Consider the following 26,898-nt stretch of genomic DNA (forward strand, 5'->3'; position numbering starts at 1 on the left):
TATATATAATACTCAACTTTAACTCAATTGATTTATTTTTATAATTTATATTATGGCACAAAAAGCATGAACAGTTGTTTATGGCACCGCGCGTAGCTCCCTTGCTACGCATGGACACTAATACTCGCTATCTCGTAATGGACTATTTATGCCACTTGTACAGAACCGTTCAAATGGTGTTTTTGTTAAAAAAAAAACTCAAGTTAAAATAATAAAGAATATTGTATACAGATATAAAAAATCAAATTAACGTTACCCATACATCTTGATTTACAAAACAAAAATTCAATTTCGAAACAGTATTTTAAAGATTCTATTAAGTTATCGGAGCTCGTTTAATTTATTATTAAATGATATCTTATTTGGATATAAGATACATACAAGTAATTAAGACAATAAGCATAATTGCAATTCAACTATACATAGATAAAATAGAAAAGCTTCAGTTTAGAATCCTGATATCTTGGAGTAACGATAGAAGTGTGACAAGCTCTCTACAATCAATGAACAAATTGATTTTGATATTTCTATCAGGGAACATAAAAGCCCAAAAGTCACGGGTAGCATACAGTACACAGTATAGGGGTGGCAATTTGTAAGTCGATACACAACAAGGAAAATAGTGAGTGAGTTGAAGTTCTTACAGTATTAGCAAAAGGGGAAAGGGGCAGTCTTAAGACACAAGTCAGAGGAAGTTTAGCCGGAAGTTTTCCTTTTTGACCAGAATTTACACCCAAACAAAGTTTCCGCTCGCACGCGCACGTTAAGCTTCCTACGAGGCGCGAGCGAGTCTCGATGTTGCGCGATTAACCTATTTTATGCGGACCAGACGACGACGGCGACAACGGCGGCGGCTGCGCTTATACATTTTCGGGTTGGCCGATCGACGCTAACGAGCTAAGTTTTAAACAATCCGCCTACTGTCGATGAACTATCGGCCGTGCTTCGTGCGCGTTCTGTCCAAAACTTCTAATATGAATCTCTTGGCAAATGAACTGTACGTTAAATTACTACGAATCGGTTGTTCCCATTTAAGCCTGTGATTGCATCTTAAGTAATTCACTTGTCATTTTTCAAGGATATTTATTTCAAGAAACAATATTGAGACGTGGTATCATCTATAAAACCTCAATAAAACATAAATTTTATCAAATCAATCATCAAATATAAGAAAACTTCTTTTGCGATAATAAAATGTTCTATAAGTTTTAAATATCTTTATTTTTATAGGATGACGAGGACAAACACCTGCTTCCAATAGCGGCTAATCCAGTAATTGCAGGCTGGACAGTTTTTGGAGTAATTGCAGCAACCACGTTATCTGTTATCATGCTTTTGGTGCCAACATTATTGTATTAGTAAGTATATTCTGTCCCGTCTAAGTGAAAAATATCCTATTATTTTTTTTTAACTTAACTATTTCTTTGATAATATATTAATTATTTTGTAGCAAGTATTGGGCTAAACGAGACGATCCACCGTTAAATGAGTGCAAGAACTGATTAGTTTCATCTTTTAAAACTTTTTTGTAATGTCAAGCGTTTAAGTTATGTAAATTAACAAACACTATAATATGTCGATATCTAGAACCATAATAATTGTAAAACTGTTTTAACTTCGATTTCCAATTGTTATACTAACAAACACATATTTTTTATAAAATTATCTATAAAAGAAAAATTGCAAATAGTTAATATTAATAATTGTATTGATCCATTGATTAGTCGACTAACTTTCCTCAACTAGACGTTATCATTCGTATTGGTATAGTATATCTAAGAACATTTCCTATTATACCGATTGATATTTATCGACTGAGTTCAGACATTATTAACAGTTTTTGTGTAAGTAAATGTTTTTCAATCAGTATAGATAATATTCACTAGAAATTATAGCAATTTATGAAGATTTACCAGCAGTTGAAAAAATTTGTTCAAAGATTCTTAATGATAACTTCATTACCATCAGCTGAATGAAACTTAAATGGTATAATAACGATTGAACGTCAGTTGAATAAGACTTAAATGATAAAACAGTTACACCAACGAATATAGATTTGGTATAGAAGAACGGTCACGGGTTAAATTAAAGTGACGAAAACTTGGGGGACAGGTATAGTACGTTATAGGTCTCTCCTATTCAGTCTTGGGGGACAGCTATAGTGTAGTATAGGCTCTACGTGTATTTCAAAATGGGACCCCGGTGCCAATACTGACCGTCCTTCTATAACAAGTCTATATTCGTTGATTACACTATTTGGCATGGAATTTAGAAATGCCAATAGGAAGTAATTTTTTAAAAACTTCTCTGAAAGTATAATTTAAAATACACACATTTATTTCAAAATTTCATTTTTTAATCTAACATTAGTACTTAAAATTTTATTTTCGTGTTTGAAGATCAATTAAGAAAAATTAATCTATGAAAAATAAAATTATTGAATAAGATAAAATCATTTGCACAATATTTTATATTACATTTTATTGTAATTGATATGAAAGAGTTTGAATTACTTGTAAGTCCGAAAACAACGTAGGAAATTAGAATTAATGAATTTAAACTAACGAATAGAAATCATGAAAAACATGGTTTAGCTTATTTTCCAAAATATCAGTGTACTTTTCATTTCATGCTTTATTTACAGTCAAATTGAATTAAAGCTTGTTTTTAGTTTACAAATAAAGTAAGTTCTATTTAAGTGTTAAATGAAAAAATGTTTAATTACTTGTTTATCAGTATAACGTTTACAATTCTGGTTAAGAAGGTATATAAATGTAATTACTTTAGCTCTGTATCGAATGCTTCAGTGGAACTGAAAGCAACCCCTTACACGAATAGAATTTTAATAGACCATACGTCCGGAGGCGATTTCCGGCTTCCACTTAGTACGTAATAATTAATGAATAAAAGGCTAAGAACTGGGAAAACTAGTTAAGGATAACCAAGAGAAGTATATTTAATGATGTTTCAAAGTTGGACTATGAACGATAAATTTATAGTTATCGTTTTTGAACCCACAGGTCTAAAAGCATGTAATTAAATCAAGCTACAATTTAAATTTATCTATATATAATTCTATAAAGTAGTTACGTTGTGAAAATATTTTGAGTCATTTTATTTCCGAATTCTATATTCATACATCGCGCGTCATAAAATTTATAGTTCTGATCGCCATCTTCCAACGATAGCAACACATATTAAGTGTATTTTTTTACGCTGTTGGCCAGCATAAAAAAATTTAAGCAAAACTCAAGCCGTTGCGTTTGAGCTTTTTTGGTGGTTGATGTTTTTTTCTTCAGTGTGTTTACTTTTTCCTTTGATTGCCTCTGTGTATAAATATAGAGATAATTTAGAAGTAATGACAAAGTCAGTGTGTCTTTCTTGTGAAACTTTCTTATCAATCCTTAGGAAAAATGATTTTTGCAGAATAAAACACACTAAATTGCAGGTTAATAATGTATATAATTATAATTAAAATAAATATTATAATTAAATTAAAATTTGATACTAATTGGAAAATGTGATTTCAGGCTTGCTTAAATTTACATTTTCGCATATCATCGTATCACTATATTTCCTGACACAACGTGTGCGATGCTTGATTTACCATGTGCATTTTTTCACACAGTGTGATTGTAAAACTAAGTTTTGAATAGTATCGAAAAAAATATATATAATTATCGTGATTTATGATCTTAAAAATAAAACGCTACTCTGGTAGAAACGTTCGCGAACCATTCGCCAACGGCTGGCCAATTTTATAAAGTTTGGCCAACAGTTCCAGCAGCCATTGGCCAAAAGACGCGTTTATTTCGTCACGCTTTTACACTATCCATTGGGCAACGGTTGTCCAATTTTAAAACTCGTACAAAAAGATAATAAATCATCAATGCCTGCTCAAATAATTTATTAATATAACTCTATTATTAATAAACAAGCATTAGATCGCACAATAATATGGTTTTGACATCGTAGAGTAAGATTTTAAGTGAGTATAAACTTTTATTAAATTTTGGGGTTATGTGAAAAGGTGTACGCGGGAGTCGTTACGAGTGACTATAGTACGCATGCGCGGCTGCAGAGCGCATGTTTGCTACTACACACACACACACGCACACACATACACACACACAAAGCAGGCTTCTAATAGATAAATTTAGTTGGGCAGCGATTGACCAACGCCGTGGGCCAACCGTCGGTGAATAGGCCATCCAGATTGTCTTATTTTCTACTAGGGTACTAGAGTCTCTTTTACAAAGTAGCAACAAATATTTATAGTAAGGTTTTACAATTTTTAAATAACAAACAAATTTCACAAAAAGTGTTAAGCCAAAAATCGTGATTATAATATTACAATTAAATACGTTTGTGTCGGTGTAACTTTTTAATCAAATTTATTAATCATATGTGTATCTTTTGTGAAATGTATAAAATAGTATTTGTTGGAGGAACTGGAAGATTTAATAGCAAATCCTAGTGATTTAGATAAGCGAACATTTGAGAAGTATGTCAAAAAGTGCTCGTATTTACACATTAGTATTGTAATATGGGTTTATTTTACATCAATTTCCTTCATTATTCTACCATTTGTAATTCACTAACCATTTCCTACTGAAGCTGTGTATCCTTTTAAGATCAATAATATTTTTCTTATAATATGTATCTACATGCATCAATCTCTTGTAGCACTACAAACTGCAGCTGCTGTCTTACTTGACTGTTTAGTAGCTGTTTTACTGTGGTTTATATGTGCGAGATTTGAGATACTAACGTTGTCAATTAATAATTATAAAAGTTTGGAAGAATTAAAAACCCACATTATAAAATATTAAGATTTAATAAGGTATAATGAGTTTTTGAGGTATAAAGAATACTGGAAATGCTTGAAATCAGATTTGATTGGCTTACGGGGGATTCTGAAAACTAAACGAAAACAGTCACGCAAGACTAAATTCACATTCTCGCATATTTGCATAATTTTTTGTGTAATTCATTTTAAAATCACATTATTCGTCTGATAAGAACGGTATCTTTTTTAAGCATTTTTATGTGTATAAGTACTCTTTGATTCCCAGAACTAATAGAAGTAATCGGCGCCTAAAGAATCAAAATCTTGAAAGAACTTACACCTACACCTGCCCACCAGAACAGAATCATGTGATTTATTGTATAATATTCAATTTTGCGTAAAGTTAAAAGAGTGCGTGAAATCGAATTTTGTGCAATCGGTTAAGAAATATAGAAATCGCAAAATGTTCAAGATATAGTTGGACTATATAACAAAAATGTTTAATAATGTTTAGTCCAGTACCATATCTCACTTACTATTTGCATCAACCCTGGTAGAAATTCGAAAATTTAAAATGGGCTGTAAACTATGAAATGGCTATGAGAAATAGCCTAGTCATAGCTTGTGATGAAACGCTTTTTCTCCCATTTCTTGAGCATTTGTTGGAATGAACATAACCTTAAATCTTTCGTATTGATATTATTCCTTGTGTCGTACACTAATTTCAAAGAGGCTTACGGATTTTAATCGATTTCCAAACTGTTTACACAATTAACAGTCAATTAGAATTATACAAGCACGACATACGAAGATATTCGTGATTTTCTTATTTTTTCACTTTTTTGACCCGATTTATTTTGCGTAGTACTTTCGTAGCCATCAACTAGCTATCACCTGTGCTTTGCTTTAGACAATGAAATCTATTTTTACAAGCTTGAAAATTCCTTGTAATACGGTATGACTCTATTCTTACTCCAATAAATGCGTAAAAAATGTCCGAAAAAGCGTTTCATCGCTAGTCGAAATATGGACCTATTTTTCGCCATCTCTAGTAATACGTGGTATGTTGTAGCTTTAAACTTATATCGATTTCTACCAGGAAAGGGTAAAAGTGCATTATTTTAGCATTGATCTTGATCCATCGTTGCACTTCCTGCCTACGATTAATTAGCGGTCTGATTCACTGTTAATAACTGCTAAGCAAATCGCGCAAAGCTTTTAAATCCTGAATAATATCTAATTTAAACCATACAATAATTTTATACTCTCGTTCTCTCTTGCTCTCTCACCCTGTCTACTTCCCTTCGATGCGGCGTCGCCTTTTTTCACATTTTTTGCATTATGTACTATTGCTTCTGCGGGATCATCATTTAGCTGATGCTTCCTACACAGAACAAAAAACACAGTCATTTTAACTGAACTCGCACCAGTAATCCATCATTGTACGAAGACTCGCCAAGATTACCGTAGAGTTCAACAGTTTTAAAGAATCAGTTCGGTCCTTTTTGCTAGTGTCCCGTGTAAGCGACCAATTTTACGAGTCGCGACTCGCCAAAACTAGCAGTGGCACACCGTTGTTCTTACTGAACAGTCGTTACGGTGGCAGAACGGTTAAAACTACCGGACTTTACAGCAGAAACGACTGTGTTTTTTTCAGTATATGAAATATTTTAGTTTTCTAAGTCAAAATTTCGAGAAATAGGTACAATTCAAACAGTACTCTTCATTTAAAAATAGAGTTTCGGGAATTCTATATACTCTTAGACTTAATAACCTGACAAATATGAAATCTTGTCAGATATACTAATGATATAAAAAATACAATAAATCTATTTCTATGTTGTACAATATTAACCTCAGTAGGCGGAGTATTATTTAGTGCTATTCAATTAGTCACTGTACGTACACAAAAGCTCATTAAATTTATTAAATCCGTTAGAATATATCGTCGCCTCCTACAAAGACTAGCACAACTCAAATCCGCCGTCATGACTAGAACAACTCATAACATGCAGCCTAGACTAGCACAACTCAAAAACTCTTGGCTGCATTTCTGAACTGTGCTACTCTTCGCGGCAAATCGTGAGTTGTGCTAGTTTCGTTGGAAAAATTAATTTGCTAGTCTTCGTAGGAAGCGACGATATAATATTGTATGCATCTAATACTGCATTATTACATTTTAAAGGATCAAACGATGACCGTTAAATTACAATACGCAATCGTTGCTATAACTGCTAGCATAGGACTTTTTGTTTGTTCATGGGCAGCTGATTCTTTATTAAAAGCGGTAAATTATAGATTTTGTATTATATTATTAGAAAAATTGAATAATATATGTTCATACTAATCATTTTTTTAAAATAGCATTTGGAACTCGAAAGTTCATCGCCTCATCTACGCAAGCCTTCCACGCTACCCTGTCTTGTATCAATTCCACCCAAGATGCACCCCTCCGATCGTCACCCACCCGTCCTATTTCTACAAGATCCGCTTTTACGTTGTCCTCCCATCTGCGTCTAGGTCTACTTAGAGGTCGCGTTACCATCGTCCTGCCCTTCATGACACGCGCTGCCGTACGGTTGTCTCCCATTCTCGCTACGTGTTCTGCCCATCCCAATCTGCGTGATTTTATTATTCTGTTAATATTTGGTGACGCGTACAGATTGTGTAACTCATCATTGTGTAGTCTCCTCCATTCCCCGGTTTCCTCATCTTTCTTCGGCCCGTATATTTTTCGCAAGACTTTATTTTCAAATACCCTAAAACGGTTGTCCGCCTGCTTAGTGAGAGCCCACGTTTCGCACCCGTACAGAACCACCGGCAGTAATATTGTCCTCTATATTCTTATTTTAACGTTTTTAGACAACAGCCTCGACTTAAGTAAATTACTCACGGCGTAGAAGCAAGCATTACCCGAATGGAGTCTCTTGTTTATTTCGACATTAATCTCGTTTCTACCATTTATGGTCGTACCCAGATACCTGAATTCACTAACCTTTTCAAAAGTAAAATTTCCAACTCTGAGATCTTCCTCGCCTCTGCAGATGCCTAGCTTATCCATAACCATGTATTTTGTCTTTGATTCACTCACTTCTAACCCTGTATACTCCACCGCTTTTATGAGGATTTCCGCGTTTCTTGCTACCGTTTCCCTACAATCCCCCAGTATATCCAAATCATCTGCGTAGCCTAGTATCTGCGTTGTTCCATTAAGCGTTGCGCCCAGCTGGCTAACCTGCATTTTTCTAACGGCATACTCTAACGTTAAGTTGAACAGCTCCGTAGAGAGCCCATCCCCTTGAATTAAACCATCGCGTATCATGAAGGGTTCTGATACATTACCGCCTACTCGGACCTTTCCCGTGCTTCCGTTCAGACATATTTGAATCAATCTCACGAGTTTTTTTGGTACACCGAGAAGTACTAGAATTTGATACATTTTGCTTCGCTTAATAGAATCGTACGCTTTTTTAAAATCTATAAATAGTTGGTGTATGGTTTCGCAAAATTCCCACTTTTTCTCTAACAACTGTCTTATAGTAAGCATTTGATCGCTCGTCGATCTGTTGCGCCGCAATCCGCATTGATAATCTCCTACTATATCTTCCGCGAATGGAGTGAGTCTAGCTTGTATTAAGTTTGACAGAACTTTGTAGCACGTTGCTAAAAGTGAGATACCCCTATAGTTGTTGCAATCTGTCTTATCCCCCTTTTTAAAAATCGGTATAATGATGGATTCCTTCCAATTTTCGGGTATTGTTTCATTTTTCCAGATGGCACATACTAGTTTATAGATTTTGAAAGTGAGCTCGACGCCCCCATGTTTGAGTAACTCAGCTGGTATAGAGTCATTTCCCGATGCTTTGTTGTTTTTTCGTTTTTTAATCGCGGCCTCTACTTCTTGGTAGCTCGGTTCCTCCACATGGAGTTTGGCAATGTGAATTTCGTCTCCTAATTCTTCGCTATTTTCGTGCACGTTTAATAATTTATCGAAATAGTTTTTCCACAGCGACAGAAATTCGTTGTCATTTGTTACGAGGTCCCCGTTTTCGTCCTTCATCAATTGCGCTCTACTCCTAAAACCCTGATGGCGTTAATCCCTCTGTACATTTCGCGGGGATTATTTTCCTTACTGTTTGTTTCTATTCTCCTAATAAGATTCTTTTGATACTCCCGCTTCTTATTTCTGTAGATCGCACCCGCCTGTTTCCTTACGTTAGAATATTCTTCTACGGTCCTATCGCTTCTATTATGTAAGCTATCTAATTTAGCCTTTTTGCGTCTTTCAAACCAGAGTTCGCACTCTTCGTCAAATCATGGTTTGCTCTTTGGCTTTTTCTTTTTACCCAGTACTTTATTCGCGGCCTCTTTTACCGTTTTTTCGATGTCCCCCCATAAGCTATTTGGTTCGTCATTCCCCTCCGGCGATGTTTTTGCTTCTTCAAGTGCCTGAAACCTGTTATTAATTTCTATCTGGTACCTAATTCGCTCTGTTCTATCTCGTAGCTTTTCAATATCGAAGCTTTCTACCTTGTTTGTTCGCTTACTATTTTGATTCGCTACTAATCTAGCTCTTAATTCGGCAACTACTAGGAATTGGTCCGAGTAGCTATCTGCCCCTTTATAAGCCCTTACGTCGAGACGTTAGTATGGCGTCTTTTTTCAATGAGAAAATGATCAATTTGGTTCTGTGTGGCCCCGTCCGGCGATGTCCACGTTGCTTTGTGTATATCTTTGTGCTTAAAACACGTAGTTTTAATTATAAGATCTTTTGCTGCCGCGAAATTTATGACCCTAATACCGTTATCATTGCTGGCTTCGTACAGGCTTTCCTTCTCTATAGTAGGCCTAAACATTTCCTCCCTACCTATTTTAGCATTGAAATCGCCTAATACTATTCTTGTTACTATTCTTCTTAAAGTTGCGTAATAGAGATTGTTCCCGACACAGTTATGATATGTGGAGTGGTTATACCACCAAAAACTCAGCGCGTCACATTTGGGCGCGTCTGCCGCGTGCACGACGATCGTAGAAGATCGATCGGGGCCGCAAATCCTCCCCCCGATTCTAAAATCGATAATTGCAGAGGCCCGGGCATATAGCGTAGAGGCTATATGTGACCGTTCGGCAGCGGGTGTATGCATTTGTGTATGCATGTGCGTTTATATTTGTATGTGTGTATAAGTGTGTAAAATGAACATATGTACGTGTGAAAGGCGTTGTGTATTTAAAAAAAAAGCGCGTTAAAAAAAAAGAAAGCAAGATCGGAGACGAAGAGGACGTTTGAACGACCATTTTTTCCTGTTCATTCACATTCGCATTCAAGCTCTCACCGAGAACGGTTCTCATAATAAAACCTTCAAAAAGTATCTGTTTTGAGTTTCCTTGGGTGCAGGTACCCCTGTTGCATCTACAGAGATCCTTAGCTTCTTCTTCTTTGTCCTCCGTAGGACAGTGTACATTCATAAATACATATCTATACCATTCACCTTCGATGATGATGTACGAGAGCTTATCATTGACGGATTTGAAACTTTTAACCGAATCTATGATGCTTTTGCTTACGATAAATCCGGTGCCTAGGAATCCCCCGTTCCCGGCCCTATACAAGTACGTGAAGTTACCCGATGCTAGTACTCCGCCATCTGGCCACCGCGATTCCTGTATTGCTAACAAATCTACATTGTACCTATCAGCTTCCTTTATGAGTTCTTTAAACGCGCCTGCTCTGTATAGACTGCGAACATTCCAAGTTCCGATCCTTAAGTCCCTTTTGGTTTGGTTTTGATTTTTTTGAGCCATAATAGTATGTTAAACCCGCGCGCTTTGGATCCTGTTTCGATCGCAGGTGAGTACACCGTTCTAGAGGTGATAACCCCCATACCTCTCTAGAACTAAGTATGAGAGCTTTCCGACTTTGATGAGGACAGTGTCAACTCGTCGTCAGACACACTACGGTTTCATTCTCGCATCCTAACGCCTCCCTGCAAGGCAGCGCGCCTTCGCTGGCATAGTTACCGCGTAAGACCAGGTGACGAATCATTCTACACATCCCCTTTCGGGGCAGTCGTCATCGCTCCCGCATTCTCCTTGGCAGTAGGATTTTTGCCCATTTTTGTAATGTGTGATGAAAGAGATATATTAAGAGATAAGAGATAATGTGAAGTGTTTTTTGTTGTGGTGCTTGCGTAGTGTTTCTAGATGAATGCGTTCGACAGTGTGGGCTAAAATGGATAAATCATTACGTACTTACATATTACTTATTATTGCGCAATCCCAAAATCCGGTATCAATAAGAGCGAATCGAATACTTCCGACTTTATCTTTAGCATTTTTCTTGCAGGTAACGAAACTTTTTACAATATAATCCATAATTTATAGCATTTACCACTTGAGAAACAACAATTTTCATACTAGAAAAATAGAATAAATAATTTGCAGTTTTTTCCTCGCAAAAATAAATTATATCAAATTCACATTACTTTAAAAACATTTCTTTAGTTGTAAATGTGCAATACTGTAAGTAATTATCAATCATTAATTATTTATATTTTTCAGTTTCTTATGACATCTTTTAAATTTTTCACGAATATTCAAGTTTACGAATATGAGTTGCCTAATATCATTGGATTCGTTTAGTAATCATAACAAATTATTTGATTATTATATTCTAAAAAAACGAGTGATATCTTGATACGTTATAGAAGATTTTATCGCTTCTGTTGAATTTAGAAATTTTGACTTTTTCCCCATTGATCCAAATTAATATTTGACATAAAATAAACGTTGAATTATTCTTTGGCATGCACGCACTTTGCTTTTTAAAGTTGATTCTTCAAATAAAAACTGCCATACAATATTGATAGATTTTTCATTTAGAATATAATATTTTTGAAGCATTTGAACAACTTGAAAATAAATACAGAGTATCGGTGGAGAGTAAGAAAGTTGCTTATAGTCATCATAATATTATTAATTCATTGATACTTTTCCGCGTCAATATAGGGCTCTTAAGATAATTGTGCCCTTAGCAATATTAAATATTTCAAATCAAGCACCAATCATTCCCTGGCTGTATAATTATAGGTAATTCTTGCTGTTTTAGATATAGCGCATATAATTGTATATCTAAGGTATTACGCCTCTCTTATTTTAAAAGAACACATACCGAACATATTCTATCAATTTGGGTAAAAATAAAAGTAAGAGTAACACCCGAAAATGCTTTAGTTTTTACCAAATTTAATTCTTTTTACAATTTTACTAAGTACCACATTGTAATGCAAGTGATATTATGAACATAAATTGAAAGATATGGCTTGGTGCTTTTATATAACAAATTATGTCTTGGTTTGTTAATACTGATTTTAATATTAATACATATGAATAAAAAAAAAGCTATAGCGTCTTCAAAATCAGTATCTCAATCATGTGCTGTGACGTAAGTAATGATGAAATCAATCACCTTCGAAATAAACAAAAATCTGATAATGTTTAAAATTATAGTTCATTTGTTTTAATCGTACTACTAGTCTTAAATATGATTTTCTACAAACAAACAGTAATCAATAATATCTCATTGATTTTATGACACGCTGTGGTGAAATAGTATATTACGATACTAGTGCGGTAAAGTAGTTTCACCCTTGTGGGGGCAATATCGCCCGAGCGAAGCGAGAGAATAAATATATTTTATATTTATAGATTTTACTACTTTTTCTTGTCAAGATTTTTACTTTTGAAACAAGTTTTTTTAGGAAGATTTCTCATCTTTTGAAAAGCATATTCTCCTTGAAATTTTGATCTATTCGATAGACAATAAGCTACTACTGCTTTAGACATAGATCCCATCGTGCATATAACTAACGAATATAGACTTGGTATAGAAGAACGGTCACGGGTTAAATTGAAGGGACGAAAACTTGGGGGACAGGTATAGTGTGTTATAGGTCTCTCCTATGCAGTCTTGGGGGACAGCTATAGTGTAGTATAGGCTCTACGTGTATTTCAAAATGGGACCCCGGTGCCAATACTGACCATCCTTCTATACCAAGTCTATATTCGTTGATATAACCGTACTCGCTGTGAGCACATACTGTGGCGCCCTCATTTCGGGAGTATATCCCATGTTAAATCTTATGGGCGAAAAATAGTTCGAGCAGCCGCCATTAGCAATAACGACAGGAAATCCCATAAGATTACGTAAAGTGACATCAGCGCCAGCCCTTACCTCCAACGACGCGCTCACAACGAATAGCATTATTATATGTACATAATATACAATAACAACACAATTGCGTGTCACAGAGTAGCAGACGAATGTCAGTAAAGTATATAACTTTACTGACATTATTATAACCGCTGTAACTACTGGCGTATAATACATCTCACCGGAAGTCACGTGACCGAAGGAGACAAAATATCGGGAGAAGAAAAGCTGACGAAAAGAAATTCACCGAGCAAATTTTCAACTTGCACTATTAAGTTAATAACGTAATATTTTCGAATGAATCTTTTTAAGGGTGAAAGATTAGGTTAATATATTTCAAATAGATACCAACAGATTGTGCATACGCGCAATATTAATGATTGAAATGCAATCGATATTTTTGTTGGAGGTTAGAAAACCCAATTTTAAAGTATATAGGGTCGCCCTGTCGTGAACTGAACTTCTTGTCCTTTCTTGTCAGTGCAGCGCTATCGCACCCCTTGATTAAGATAAATGATTGAGACTTTCTTCTTTCTTTGTGCTGGTGTTTTTTGCGATTATAAACTGTGAAAACACGAATGTATATTATGCTTAGAATTTTTTATTATTAAGAACGTTCTTAGTCCATTTTCAAATAATTTCTGAACGTGCACTGGCCTTAATAAGTGGTTGTAGCTGCGCCAATTCATTCAAAAGTTTTCGCTCACCTCCCATAAATTTTTGTAGATCTTAAACAAAAAATCGATATACCTGCTTATACCATTAAAATTTAGTGTTCCATGGTTGTTATAATAATTAATATATGCTAACTCTTATACTTACAATTACGCATAGTTTTATACGTATTCAATATCAGAAAACATCAAGACGTAACTAAATGATAGAAAGTTGCCTCTAGCGACAAACATATCTTATTTTTTATTCATTGAAATCTTACTGCACGACAGGTGCCAAGCGGTGGAAATAATAATGTAATTACATCATACGTACCTTCTAACTAGAGGTTTCCAATACAGCTTTATAATTACGCATACAACGTATGTTTTCGTTCTTCGTAGACGCGAAATGATATTCTATGCAATGCGATAGATGTTATAGAAGCCTTAGTTACACCATGGCATTTAAAATATCACCAGAAAAAGCTTTTACATTTACAAAATTGAGTGTATTTTTTACCGCTATATGGCCACCAAATTGTAATGATAGTAGTTTTAAAATTAAATTAGCAAATATTTTTTGGATTTATTCCATAATAAGTGCTATGTGTTTATTAATACCCATGTTAGCATCCGTTTTAGTATACAAAGACAACCCAATGATAGTGTCGAAATCTATATGTTTATCTTGTGCTGTGATTCAAGTTATTGCTAAAGCAATAGTATGCCGACATCATCAAAAAAAATTACAGGTTATTATAAGCGGTGTAAATAGAATAGTACATAATGCAACAAGGTTCGAAAGTAGCAGATTTTTTCGCTTCGCTCGGGCAGTAAACGCACCCTCGTGAAACATCTTCTCGCTCGGACAGTAAACTCACCAGCGGAAAATATCTACTTTTGTCCCGTGTTGCATATAGTACATTATTCCACTCTCGACTGAAATGGTTACTATTTGACTCTGAAAATCAAAGTTGATGTGTTTTTTTATATTTTTGTTTCATTCATTAAAAAAAAATTACTTTTGTCCCACTAATTTTACTTTTGCCCCGCTGATTTTACTTTTCCCCCGCAAACAGGTTTACGGGGAAAATATGCTACTTTTGCCCCGATTTTCAGGCGCAAAAAGTGGCCATTCCGGTCGGGTGTAAAATAAAAAGAAAAACGCCCGACAAAATATTCTAAAGAAAATGGTCAATAGTTCACATCAAATATACGTATATGTGTGTGTGTGTATAATATGATTATATACATATCGTCGCCTCCTACGAAGACTAGCACAACTCAAATCCACCGTCAAGACTAGCACAACTTAGAACGTACAGCAGGGACTAGCACAACTCGCACAGTTGCCGCGAAAAAGAGCACAACTCAAACTTTAAACAACCAATTCCTATACAAATTTCTCGATTTTTGCGAAACAGTCCCTGTTGCGAAATTGTTTTTCTAAATACAATTTTTTTTACGAACATTCTTTTAAATTTTCATTTTTTTTTTTTAGAAATTTCCGAAACTTTTTAAAACATAGAGGTTTGTCTGTCTTTGTCAAAGGTTTTCATGAACTCAACCAACCCAATAATCTAATAAAAACGTAAAATACTCACATTTTAGGCAATATAAAGTCGCGAGTTGTTCGCGGGAAATACGTGAGCTGAGCTAGTCTTGGCGGCATTTCTGAATTGTGTTGCTCTTCGCGGCAAATCGTAAGTTGTGCTAGTTTTCGTTAGAAAATTTGAACTGTGCTAGTCTTCGTATGGAGCGACGATATGTGTGTGTGTTTTTTTATTATGTGGCGTAGGCAGAGCAAGCTCTGCACAAGTAATAAAAGTCGATCCCAATCTCACGGACATACTGGCTCAGTAGGTCCTGTGCAGTCGCGCAGTGATTTATATTCAACTGTACTATTATCATTTTCTTCGTCTGTCAGTGGCTTCTACTGTAGCTCGGTAAACGGGAATGCATAGCTACCAGCTGCGTGGTCACTCTTCCTACCTGTGCCTCCTTTGCAGAGTACACAGTTGGGTTGGTTCTTACACTCCTCTGCTTTATGCCCATCTTTTCCACATTTAAAGCAATGCTTACTTCTATCTTCAGTTACTGTGCAGTTTCTGCCAATATGGCCAAAACCTAGGCATTTATAACACCTAAGCGACTCGTTTTTGCCGCGTGAGCCTTTTTCAGCTGCATATAGTCACACATTGATCGATGATCACAGATAGCAACTTCTAGCCTAGAAAATCTAATCCTTGTCTCTCACATATTCTTTAAAATAATGCTTAGGTGACCTTACTCGACAACTTCTTGCTTTTGCTTCCTCCTAAGAGGAAGCTTTGTAATAGTAAAATTTTCAGTTTCGCTGAAACTTCGCATAAACGCATTGGGACGTGTTTGGAGTACGAATCATGCGTTTTTAGAAAATGTTCGTGCGGATGGCTGTGTGTGCGCGCGCGCGCGCGCGAGTGTGTGTGTGTGCGTGCGTATATCGTCATAATTCTGGAACCACGCGATGGATCGTAATAAAATTAAGCATGCATATATGTTTTCTGATTTTGAATTCGGGGAAATTTTTTTTATGATTCTGACCATTTTATGACCATATTATAGCTATTTTTCAATTTTTGAAAAATATTTTTGCTTTTTTCTGATAATATGATCTATAAAATATATTCAATAATAGTGTATCTAAAAGAGCATAAAATTGCCTACTTTTTCCCGCAAGATTTTCCAGATTGACTGGTTCATTCAATTTTTATAATAAAAAAGGTGATTTATAAAAAAATTTTAATATCTCCAAAACTATATCGTCAAACGTTTTGAAAAAATTTTTGACAGTAAAGAACAATAATATCTATTTGCTGTAAAAATTTTAAACCATTTTTATAAATAGTTTTCAAACTAAAAATCGAAAACTAAAAAAATGGGTTTTCTGCGTCGTACGATTACGGGAATGAAAAGGCTTTAATTAAGGGGTCAAGCCTGGGTTAAATCCTGCAAAAAAAACAAAAAGATATTCTTCTTACAAAAAAATTTTTGATTTGATGTAATTTGAAAAAAAAATTCTATTGAAAATATATAAAATATACACCATTTTTATCGAAAAAAACATGTATATACCTTGTAAAATCATTGACCAAAATTCATGACATTTCACTATATAAATAAGTGTTTTTAGTCACTTGCCACGGCTTTTTGAAAGATCCGGACCGTTTTCTTTACTCTAACCTGGCTTAAAATGTACCTTAAACATGCCCCCTCGGACCGATCGAGAGACATTGCTAAAAAATATCAATTAAACATTGCTAGCAACAAATTTTTTGGTAAGAAGAATATCTTTTTGTTTTTTTGCAGGATTTAACCCAGGCTTGACCCCTTAAGTTGAAATTTTGGGAAAATATCGATCTTTTGATCACCTCGGCTAGGTTCTTGTTTCAGCTTATATAACCGTTTAGTTTAAAAAATATTAAGGTTTAAATTTTTTCATGAAAATTATATGATTTGATATTGTGATGGATGCTCCTTCAGTAAAATAATTAAGATTGAAAGTATTTCAAAAATCATTAATATACTGTATATTTGAACAATATTGTATCTATTGGAATTATAAATTTTGTTGGAGGAAGCTACGTGCCAAAGAATTATCATTAATAGTTCTCATTAAAATCTTTAAACTACATTACCTAAACATAAGCATCTAAGAAATATTAAATAAGAAATAATTGTAGACAATAAAACGCATTTAGATTATTTAGCAAATTCAAAGTATAATAGGGTTGCGCTGCTCCCCGACGGCACAATGTATAAAAATGTATACTTGCCATCGGAGCGCTACCGCGCCCCTTGATATTACATAGTATTTTTTACGCTTGTTTCTCTTTTCACTTTACTCGATATGTGTAACCAATAGTCCTTTTTGTACACAAGTTACATAAAGAATATATTAAATATAAAGTCAATAGAATTAACTTTTTTTACAGTTTCTGGTAAAAGAGTTAACACATTTTCTTAAAAAAGCAAAGAAGGAAGAAAGACAGTTAATTGAAAAATATATAAATCGACGAGCTATTTTTCATATGACATTTACTTTATGTTGTTTTGGAAGCTCGTTTTTTGTTATTTGTGGACCAATATTTTTGCCTTTTTCATTACCAGCTGATGCTGTATATCCATTTTCTGTTAATTCAAGCCCGATATGGGAAATTATCTACGTGCATCAAGCAAGTGTTGGAATTCAGGCCTCTTCTGGAATGTGTGTGGATAATTTGGTTGCATATATACTTTGGTACACAGGAGTAAGATTCGAATCACTTTACTATAAATTTAAGCATATAAAAGATAGTAAAGAGATGCTGCAATGCATAAAAGAACATCAATATTTGCTCAGGTCAGATTTTTTTTTTATTGTTATTATTACACAGTCATTTGTTGTCGGTATAAAAATAATTGTTTTATGGATTTAATATATACTAAAATTGGAAATTAATGTATTTATTTATAAAATTCGTAGATATGGTACAACAGTTGCTGATACATTCCGATATGTAATATTTACTACTGTATTATCCGTAACTGCTGGATTAGCATTTGCCGGCATTTATCTCTTTAGCGTTAGTATTGCTATATGAATTATTTTCTGACACTATATGCATGTAATATAACCACATATTCGATTTTCAGCCACAGCCAATATTTGTAAAAGGACAATTCGTGGTAGTATCTATAAGTGTTGTTGTTAATTTATATGTCACAGCATTACCATCAAATAATTTGATATCAATGGTAAAGTTTATATTTGTCACAAACTTTTATTTTTCACTTAAATAATATGTTTTATAATTGCCATAAAAAGTGTCATAAGGTAGGAGATGTTGTTTATGAATCATTATGGGTGGGAGATTCGCCAAGTATAATGAAACATTGGATATTCATCATACAAAGATGTCAAAAGCCAGTCGTCATAGCAATTCCTGGGTTAATAAAAGAACTGTCTCTGCAATTTTACTCTAGCGTAAGTTAAAGCATATAATTGAATAAACAACTTTTATAATGTCAATCTTTAAAATATATAACATTTTTAGGTGCTGTGTAGTACTTTTTCATACTTTTCAGCATTGCATGTGATAATGACTAAAGAATAAAAGAATAAGGAACTATTTATTTAAGAAAAGAATAATTTATTTTTGTTTGTTAAATAATATGTGTATTTAAGTGCTCTAAATAGGAGAATTTTCTTAAATCGTATTCCCTTGGACCTCGTATTTCCTACTTCCAAACGGATTAACGTACAAACATAATAGAATTCATAATAACATACGTCTGCATAATCCTAAATAAGGGTTAGTGATAACAGCTGTATAATGATAGTATGAAGGTTAAGTTGTACAAAAACGACAGCGGACCCAAATCGATCAGCCCTTTACTCGGCGTCAGCTGACCTTTCATTGTTGCCTCTTTTAAGTAAAATACGGGCGTTTGGCTGTACTTGATTGGAGAATGATAACAACAAACTTGAAGTGATTGCTTCTGAGTAATCTCATTTACATAACGACATAATTGTTGCGTTCAGATCTGCATTTGTCGAAGTTTGCTGCATCTACATCAATCTCATAGATGCATCAGTAACATCGCATTTACTAATACATACAAAGTAAGGATACAATATAGGTTTGTGGCGTTGGAGTTTGTCAACAAATTATTCATTTTTATTTGTTAAAAACGCAGTTGGGAATATAAGTCTAAAAAAATGATTTTCACTAATTTCTCTTAGTTAATACTTTTAATTCCGATGCCACGAATTGAGCTAAGAATAAGTTTGACACACAGCTACTCTATGTTATTTATGAAACATAGATAACTGTTCTGATAGTATAATTATTACAACTTTTACTACTAACTACACTCGTATATTGATTCGCATTTTTTTAACTTGGATCAGTAAATTGGATAGTATACATATCGTAAAAGCAGATATCATCACTATTTTCATGAAGCAAACTGTCTATGTATATCAAAAAACGACATGACTAAAGAGTACATCTTAAATCTAATTACAGTTGTGCTTCGCAATTTATCTTCCGTTTAATATCTAGTAATTTTCTTTAATAACATTTAAAGAGAAGCATTTAAAAGCATAATAACCATTAAATTATTAATTCTTGCATGTGTGTAAATTTGAATGATACACTACAAAGTATGCTTCTAAAGCAACACGTAGAAGAAGATTATAAATAAGTTAATACCTCATTTCAGAGAAAGTACGCCCGTGTATTATTTGACTGTCAATCAATTTAATACTAAGTGCACTATATACTTGCCCATGCTAGTAGGAAATTCCTTGCTTATAGACATATTTTCTCCGATGTGATATTTATCACAGTGATAGTTTTTAGTGTACATGAATGTCGCGGTCAACAATGATTCCAATTCGAATTGTATTCATTTAAAATACAGAAATCACAATTTTATTTTTTAAAATGAAATTCCTCATAAGGCCAAAATTCTTTTTTAAAACCTTACGTCTTATCGGTGATATGATTGCTATATGGCCTAAACATATCGGTGCAAAGAAAACTATGATTATGTTTCATGAAGTAAAATGGTGGTTGTCATTTACGAATGCTACCGGTTTGTTAATACCACTTGTATTGGGAGTCTATTATTTTCGTAATGATTCTATAACGATGACAAAAACGTTATCAGAACTTACAGCATTATGCGAAGTTTTTATCAATCTTATACAGTGTCGACTTCAGGAAAAAAAATTTCAGGTAAAATTGTGTGTTTCAGTGACTAAGACGTGTGCTAAATATTTTGTTACACAATGTATTATTGAACTTTCCTAAGTACTTTTTATACTATATAATTAACTGTCGAATTTATTGTACTTAAATAAATAACTTATGTAATTTTTTCAAACAGGTAATCCTTTATGAGATTGAAAACTTTATTGAAAATAGCAATGAACAAGAAGAGTCACTATTGCAAGATTATTTAAACAGATACAAAACTTTGCAACTTTTTGTAGGATCGTCATTTATATCTACAGCAATATTATTTTCTTGTATACCAATTTTCACGTCACAGTTACTTCCCGCGGATGCGTGGTATCCTTTTTCAGTGGAATATTTTCCAATTCGCGTATTTTTGTACATAACGCAAGTTTTGGCTATATTTCAAACTGGATTTGGTATATGCGTTGATCTCACCGTTGCTACAATGTTGTGGTACAGTGCTGTACAAATTGAATTGCTAGAAAAAAATGTACATAAAGCAGTTAGTAAAGCTGAACTTCGGGAGTGCGCTCGTCGCCATCAAGAAATCATTGAGTAATTATTGTTTGTATTTTCAATTGACGATCATTTACCATTTTGTTGATATAACAGGATTACAAAGCATGTCATTTGCTTGTTTGAATAATTTTTTTATAGTAATTTTAATGTATTTATAATATTAGTTTGTGATTATAAATCGTAATGATTACTATTTTTTAGATTTACCGATAATATAAAGAAAGGGATTAAATTTATAATCTTAAAGACAAATGCAACAATGATAATTGTCGTCATTTGCGGTGCATTCCAATTAATTCACGTAAGTCATTTATTAAAATTGTAGAAGTATTGTATGATTCTTAAATTTAAAATACCTTGCATTTTGGATGATTTGATTTTCAAATTTCACAACATGATATTTTCCTTACTATAAGCGTAATTTTCTGTCTATAAACTGCTGCTGATTTAATCTTAGCACGAGCCATTAGAAGTTCTACTTCGGTTTACGCTTATGGTATTGGCGGGATGCTTAAGATTGTACGTTAGTGCCAAACCAGCTGATGATTTAAAAGAAAACGTAAGAACATAAGTTAACAGATCCATGTAATTCTATTGTTGTAAAAACTATTTAGTTTACAGTACAAAAAAGCCATATTTATTCACTGAATACCTTTTTATTGCAAAATTTTGTAACTAATTTGTATTCTATAATGATGCTCAACTAGTACACTACATTTGAATTTGATGTGCAAATGGCACTCAGAAATAATTGAAATACAGACTTGCTTATTCTTCGTTCCAACTATTTATATAATAGGGAACAGACATGGTTTTGCTATATACATATAAATACTTATATATAGTAGGAAATAGCATAAGAATACGTTATGTATCAATTTTTTGCTGATTTAGTACCTCCAGGCCCTAATATTATTAATTAAAAATTCATATGTTTGAATAGTTTTTAAAACGGCAGCTCTCCAATATGGCGGCTCAAAGGATAAAGACCTAACCTAATGTACGGGCATTGGAGTACATGAATTAGAGTCATCATGAATCTATTTTGATTTTGAAGCATTATCTCTCAACTCTATTATGATTTTTGAGAAAACAATAAGGTTGTTTTATTTATTAACTTTTACATGCGTTTATAGCAAACCAAATTTTCAAAACCATATTACTTAACAAATATTGCAGTAAAAATCGTAACTTTTGTATTTTTGTGTAAGATTGATTCTTAACTTTATTTTAAAAATCATGTCTGTTCCCTATTGCTGTTAGTATTATGTACAATAGTTTATAACGGGTTTGAAAAATAAAAGGAATTTCCTTTTCTGCGCTAAATGCCTTTCGCTGATTCACGCTGATTTTATGGCAAAATTATATTTATATTTTAGAGTGAACAATTAGCTCGGACTGCCTTCCAAACAGCGCTAATGCAAAAATCAACCTCTAATTCGAAAATTGGACTCATGTTGGCTTTCCGGTGTCAAAAACCAATCGTACTTTCTGTAACAGCTGTAATTAGAGCGTATACTCTTCAGTACTATGCTTCTGTAAGTAAATATTTGTAGTCGTAAGTCTAATATAGATTAACACAATCAAATTATTTTTATTTTCTAGTTTTTATCTCGAACAGTGACATATTTCGTAAATTTAAGAGCAGTTTTGGATGATTAAAATTCAGGTGATATGCTAAGTATTTTTTGTTACATAAATATGTCAATGGCAATATCCAAATAGTACACTCCTTAGCTTCTTGCAAGTACACTATCCATTAATAAAATCTGAATATTTAGAACGTCATCTATCATGATATCTCCATAAGAAATACATTAAATTTTGTCTAGATGCAGTGGATAGTGTGATCCGCGATGAAATATGCTTCTATATAGTCGAACTGATGGATAAATCCATGATTTTGGATTTAAGACAAAGGTTTCACTTCTAATAATTCACATTATAGATGTACAATTTATCTTTTGGATCAGTTTGTATGTAACATATATACAAATTACAGGATAGAACAATGATAAATAAGTTAAAAGAAAAACGTACAAAAATCAATCTTTTTTCTATATTGAACTTAATAAAAACACACTTTGTGCTCATTTTGTATGCTATTGATTATGAAAGACTGTAATTTCGTAATAAATCATTATTCAATGAAATATTTCTACTCTTTACAAAGCAAGTCGTAATGGGTTTATAACAAGCAGAGAGATTTTAGTACACAAATCTTCCTTATATTCTTAAATACTACTACTGTGAATGTAACTGTAATGTTGTTCAAATAAACTCATAAAAATAAATATGAGGAAAATGAAATGTACATTTACTTTTTCTATTATTTCTGTTTATGAAACTTTAAAATATTTTGGATTATTAACTTCGATTTGGCCGATTTTTTCTAAAAATAGATATTTGTGGGTTTTTATGAAGGCAGTATATTATTTTATTCTTGTTAATTATCTTTGTGTATTTATCCCTTTGATTCTAATGACACTCTTTAATATAAATACATCAGCAACTGTTACAATAACTGCTGTTGAACAAATGATTATTGTAGAAGCAGTTTATAATCTATTGTACACCAGATTTTACAGTGCTCAATTTAAGGTAAGATGTAAAATAATTTTCGAATTGAAAAAATATTGAAAAAAATACAGATTACTGTCATAGAAAAGTTCTTTTTTAATACGTCACGATATCTATTATATTATCATTATTTTTTATACATAACTTCTACCATTACAATTGTTGTAGAGTGCGGTAAAAGAAATTGAAGAATTTTTTAAGAACTCTTCTCCAAAAGAGAGATATATTTTGGATCGATATGCTACTACTCGTACATTCTTCAATATTTATATTGCAATCAACTACTTTGTTGCAATAATGTCTTTCAATTTTGGACAACTTTTTTTAAAAGATCGACCATATCCCTTAAATTTATGGTATCCATTTACAATAAAATCACAAGTTATTGTAGTAATTATCTATATACATCAAGTGATCGTCATAACGCATACATTAATCCTTATTGTATTTGATTTGATTGTGCAAATATTCTTATGGACTCTTGCAGCAAGATTTGAACTCTTACAAGCAGATTTTAAAAAAACAGCATCGGAGATGGATCTAAAATGCAACATTCAGAAACACCAATACTTAATTAGGTGAGCAATTCGTAATACTATTTCTATACGAATATCAATATTTACTAATACTTTTAAATAGATCTTGAATTTATGCATAATAATTTCAATAATCTGATGTGGCTGTATAGGACCACGGAAGCAGTTATTGATTTCACTAAATATATGATATTGAAAGTATTCTTAGCTGTAACTATTCTTGTGATATCGTCAACTTTACAAATCCTTCATGTGAGTCAAAATCGTATTTAATTTAAAAAAATAATAGTTTAGGCCATTATCTTCCAATCTATTGCTTTTTCAAAAATTTGTAAAAGATTAAACACTCAATTATATATAATATAGTACTTAACAAATGACAAAACAATAATGCTTCGAAAATAATCCGTAAATGCTCCATTTTTATCGCATTAAATTTATTGTTTTTAAAAGCTTGTTTTTTAAGTGAACAATCATTAATCGGTATATCTCCCGCTCTAATTCTCTCCATGAATTGTGACATATGTTTTAAATAAGGATGGCCTTTTGGTGCATAGTACAAAAGAGGATAAGACACAATTTTTTCTTTTAAAATATAAAAGTTTGACATATTAGTTTTTAGTATGGCATAGTCAGTTACTGCTACTGTCATTTTTAATTCATACTAAGCGTATGAAATATTGTCAGGGTTTATTATCTCGTAGCTAAAAAATAAACTGTTAATTAATAATTTTTTTTTTCAATAATATTTTTGCAATCAAAAAATTTACCGTTCGTATAAATTGATCATGGTAGAATCATCTGAATCATGTAACCATTCTTTGACAATGTCGGGACCTCCCAACTTTCGACCAGAATTGCTCAGTTCCTCAAAAGTTTCCAGTAAAATTTAGGCCTCATCTTAATTAACGCGCTTACAAAATTACAATTGTAAAAAGCATTCATTAAAAGAGCATAAACCAACCATAAATTAATAACAATACGTATTCCTGATTTTTTCGGCAGGCTAACAGGTTGGTTAAAGTATAGTGCTAAATGGTCTAAGCAATCGAGTCTTTGAGATGCCTTGCGATTTGTTTGAAAATTATTGAGTAGTTTAATAAATACGCTGAATAAAATAACTACTCCAGTAAAGCATATCCATACTTCTATCTTTAGTGGTGTAATCAGAACAAATAACGTTGGGATTGCTTTTGGTATCGTATCGATAAAAATAAATTCTTCATAGCTGATAATAATAGTAAATAATTATTATTCATATAATAACTGGGTTCATTTTAGGAAATTGATTATATTTAAAATTATTTCAAACCATAAAACTTACGTGTAAGCTGCTCCTTTATCTAAATGAGAAACTAAGTTATGTGTTGGTAAAGTTGGTCCAAAAATTATGTCAACGAAACCGTTATCCACGGCTTGAATAGTGTTGTACCAATTATAATTACTAAAGTAATCTTCATTTGTTATTTCAATGTTATAATAATCAGCAAAAGCCTGCAAAACACATCCTCCGCAACTATCTGTTTTTTTAAAAGTGCCGTTTGAATCGAAATCAAATAATTCTTCTTTTGTAGTGCCATAATCTACGCGTATAAGACGCATTTTACAAATATTAATTGGGCACATCGTATCTCCTAATTGTTTAAATTCTCCATTAATTTTAATATCGGTAAATGATTTAAATTGCAGTATCCAACAAGACATAATTCTTCTATTGTACAATTAACACAATTACTTTTATACTGATAAATACGTACGAACTTATAGTTACTTTCCAATGCTAAAAATGCAATGTATACAAAACCAAGTTCCAGTAGATAATGAGCAACTTTTTGCAAATCATGGAATGGAAGTTGCGTAATTATAAGAAAGCGCGAAAAATGGTCGCATTTAGATTCTAAAAATATTGCGTGGAAATAATTTAACTTGTTGCTTATTATAATGTAGTTAGATATTGAACAGAAATTAGAGATTTCACTTTTGATGGAAATGCTAAATTTAAATCCTAAATTTTTTATCGTAGAGAAACGAAAATTCGAATTATCATTATCATAATTAATTATCAAATTATTTTCAACTGAAAATAATTTCATGATTGCATTGACCAAACAATCGTTTAGTACATATTCGGTTTACTAGGTTTTAATTTCAAAATATTGGCGTTAGCCGATGTTTCAATCAGTACAGTTATCGTTACAATCAGATGTATTAAAGGTACCACTAATATAAATGGTTTTGACATTTTTACTTTTGCGTACGATTAATATCAAACAACATTTTAAAAAATAATCATAATTTATAACACATTATCTATAAAAAGGGTCTATGTAGATGCATTTTTTATAAATAACCGTATATATCTGCTATTTACTCTTTTATTTCCAGCGGGGACCTTCAACAATAATTGTTCAGTTCTTTTTTATAATGAAGATTGCTTCTATGAGAGCATTCGCTTACTGCTGGGCAGGCCATAGCTTAGCAGAAAAGGTAATAGATTATTTGTGAATACTCTGTAATAATATATTCTAATAAACAAGTATTTACAGACTGGAGGTTTAGCTCGGTCAATCTATAACTCCTATTGGATAAATCAAACACAGCGTATGAAAACAAATGTACTCATCGTGATGCAAAGATGTCAAAAACCTACAGTTGTCAAAATAAGTGGAATCATTTCATCACTATCCTTTAGATTTTGCGTCAACGTGAGAATAAATATTGAAATTATGAAATTTTCTATTTTATATGCAATAAACAATCCATATTCTTTTTATTGTTTTTTCAGTATTTTTATATGATTTACTCTGCTTTTATGACGTTGCGTGCCGTACTAGAGGTGTAA

At 32.8% G+C, this 26,898-nt stretch overlaps 4 protein-coding genes and 1 pseudogene across 9 annotated transcripts; 4 read left to right on the top strand and 1 right to left on the bottom strand.

Annotated features, from left to right (window-relative positions):
• Positions 1-2,447: 2,447 nt before the first annotated feature.
• LOC103316424 lies at positions 2,448-11,428 on the top strand (annotated as a pseudogene).
• A 2,684-nt stretch (positions 11,429-14,112) lies between these two features.
• Positions 14,113-18,789, top strand: Or44 (odorant receptor 44). Its single transcript, NM_001190562.1, has 6 exons — positions 14,113-14,406; positions 17,629-18,035; positions 18,159-18,258; positions 18,329-18,430; positions 18,501-18,659; positions 18,730-18,789. Exons 1-6 carry the CDS (start codon positions 14,113-14,115, stop codon positions 18,787-18,789), a joined length of 1,122 nt encoding a protein of 373 aa, NP_001177491.1.
• Positions 18,790-19,722: 933 nt separating this feature from the next.
• Or45 (odorant receptor 45) lies at positions 19,723-23,112 on the top strand. Of its 6 annotated transcripts, XR_004226535.2 has the most exons (8): positions 19,726-20,418; positions 20,570-20,976; positions 21,142-21,241; positions 21,398-21,499; positions 22,320-22,478; positions 22,546-22,687; positions 22,773-22,860; positions 22,943-23,110. XR_004226535.2 is itself a non-coding variant. In XM_016990164.3 (7 exons), exons 1-6 carry the CDS (start codon positions 20,125-20,127, stop codon positions 22,600-22,602), a joined length of 1,119 nt encoding a protein of 372 aa, XP_016845653.1. In that variant the 5' UTR covers positions 19,726-20,124; the 3' UTR covers positions 22,603-22,609; positions 22,773-22,934. The 6 variants fall into 6 exon arrangements, 2 of the variants coding, with proteins under 2 accessions (XP_016845653.1, NP_001177492.1); XR_004226536.2 differs by having other exon boundaries at positions 22,546-22,860; positions 22,943-23,112; XR_001729751.2 differs by lacking the exon at positions 22,943-23,110 and having other exon boundaries at positions 22,773-22,934.
• A 123-nt stretch (positions 23,113-23,235) lies between these two features.
• Positions 23,236-26,898, top strand: Or46 (odorant receptor 46). The gene is made up of 6 exons (NM_001190564.1): positions 23,236-23,541; positions 23,689-24,098; positions 24,209-24,308; positions 26,442-26,543; positions 26,603-26,761; positions 26,842-26,898. Exons 1-6 carry the CDS (start codon positions 23,236-23,238, stop codon positions 26,896-26,898), a joined length of 1,134 nt encoding a protein of 377 aa, NP_001177493.1.
• On the bottom strand, positions 24,459-25,716 carry LOC116416823. The gene is made up of 3 exons (XM_031926922.1): positions 25,381-25,716; positions 24,827-25,284; positions 24,459-24,760 (listed from the first exon to the last, which is right to left on the bottom strand). The coding sequence occupies exons 1-2, from the start codon at positions 25,680-25,682 to the stop codon at positions 24,918-24,920; spliced, it is 669 nt and encodes a 222-aa protein (XP_031782782.1). The 5' UTR covers positions 25,683-25,716; the 3' UTR covers positions 24,459-24,760; positions 24,827-24,917.

Source organism: Nasonia vitripennis, chromosome 1 (assembly GCF_009193385.2).
Source record: "Nasonia vitripennis strain AsymCx chromosome 1, Nvit_psr_1.1, whole genome shotgun sequence".
NCBI classification, from domain to species: Eukaryota; Metazoa; Arthropoda; class Insecta; order Hymenoptera; family Pteromalidae; genus Nasonia; species Nasonia vitripennis.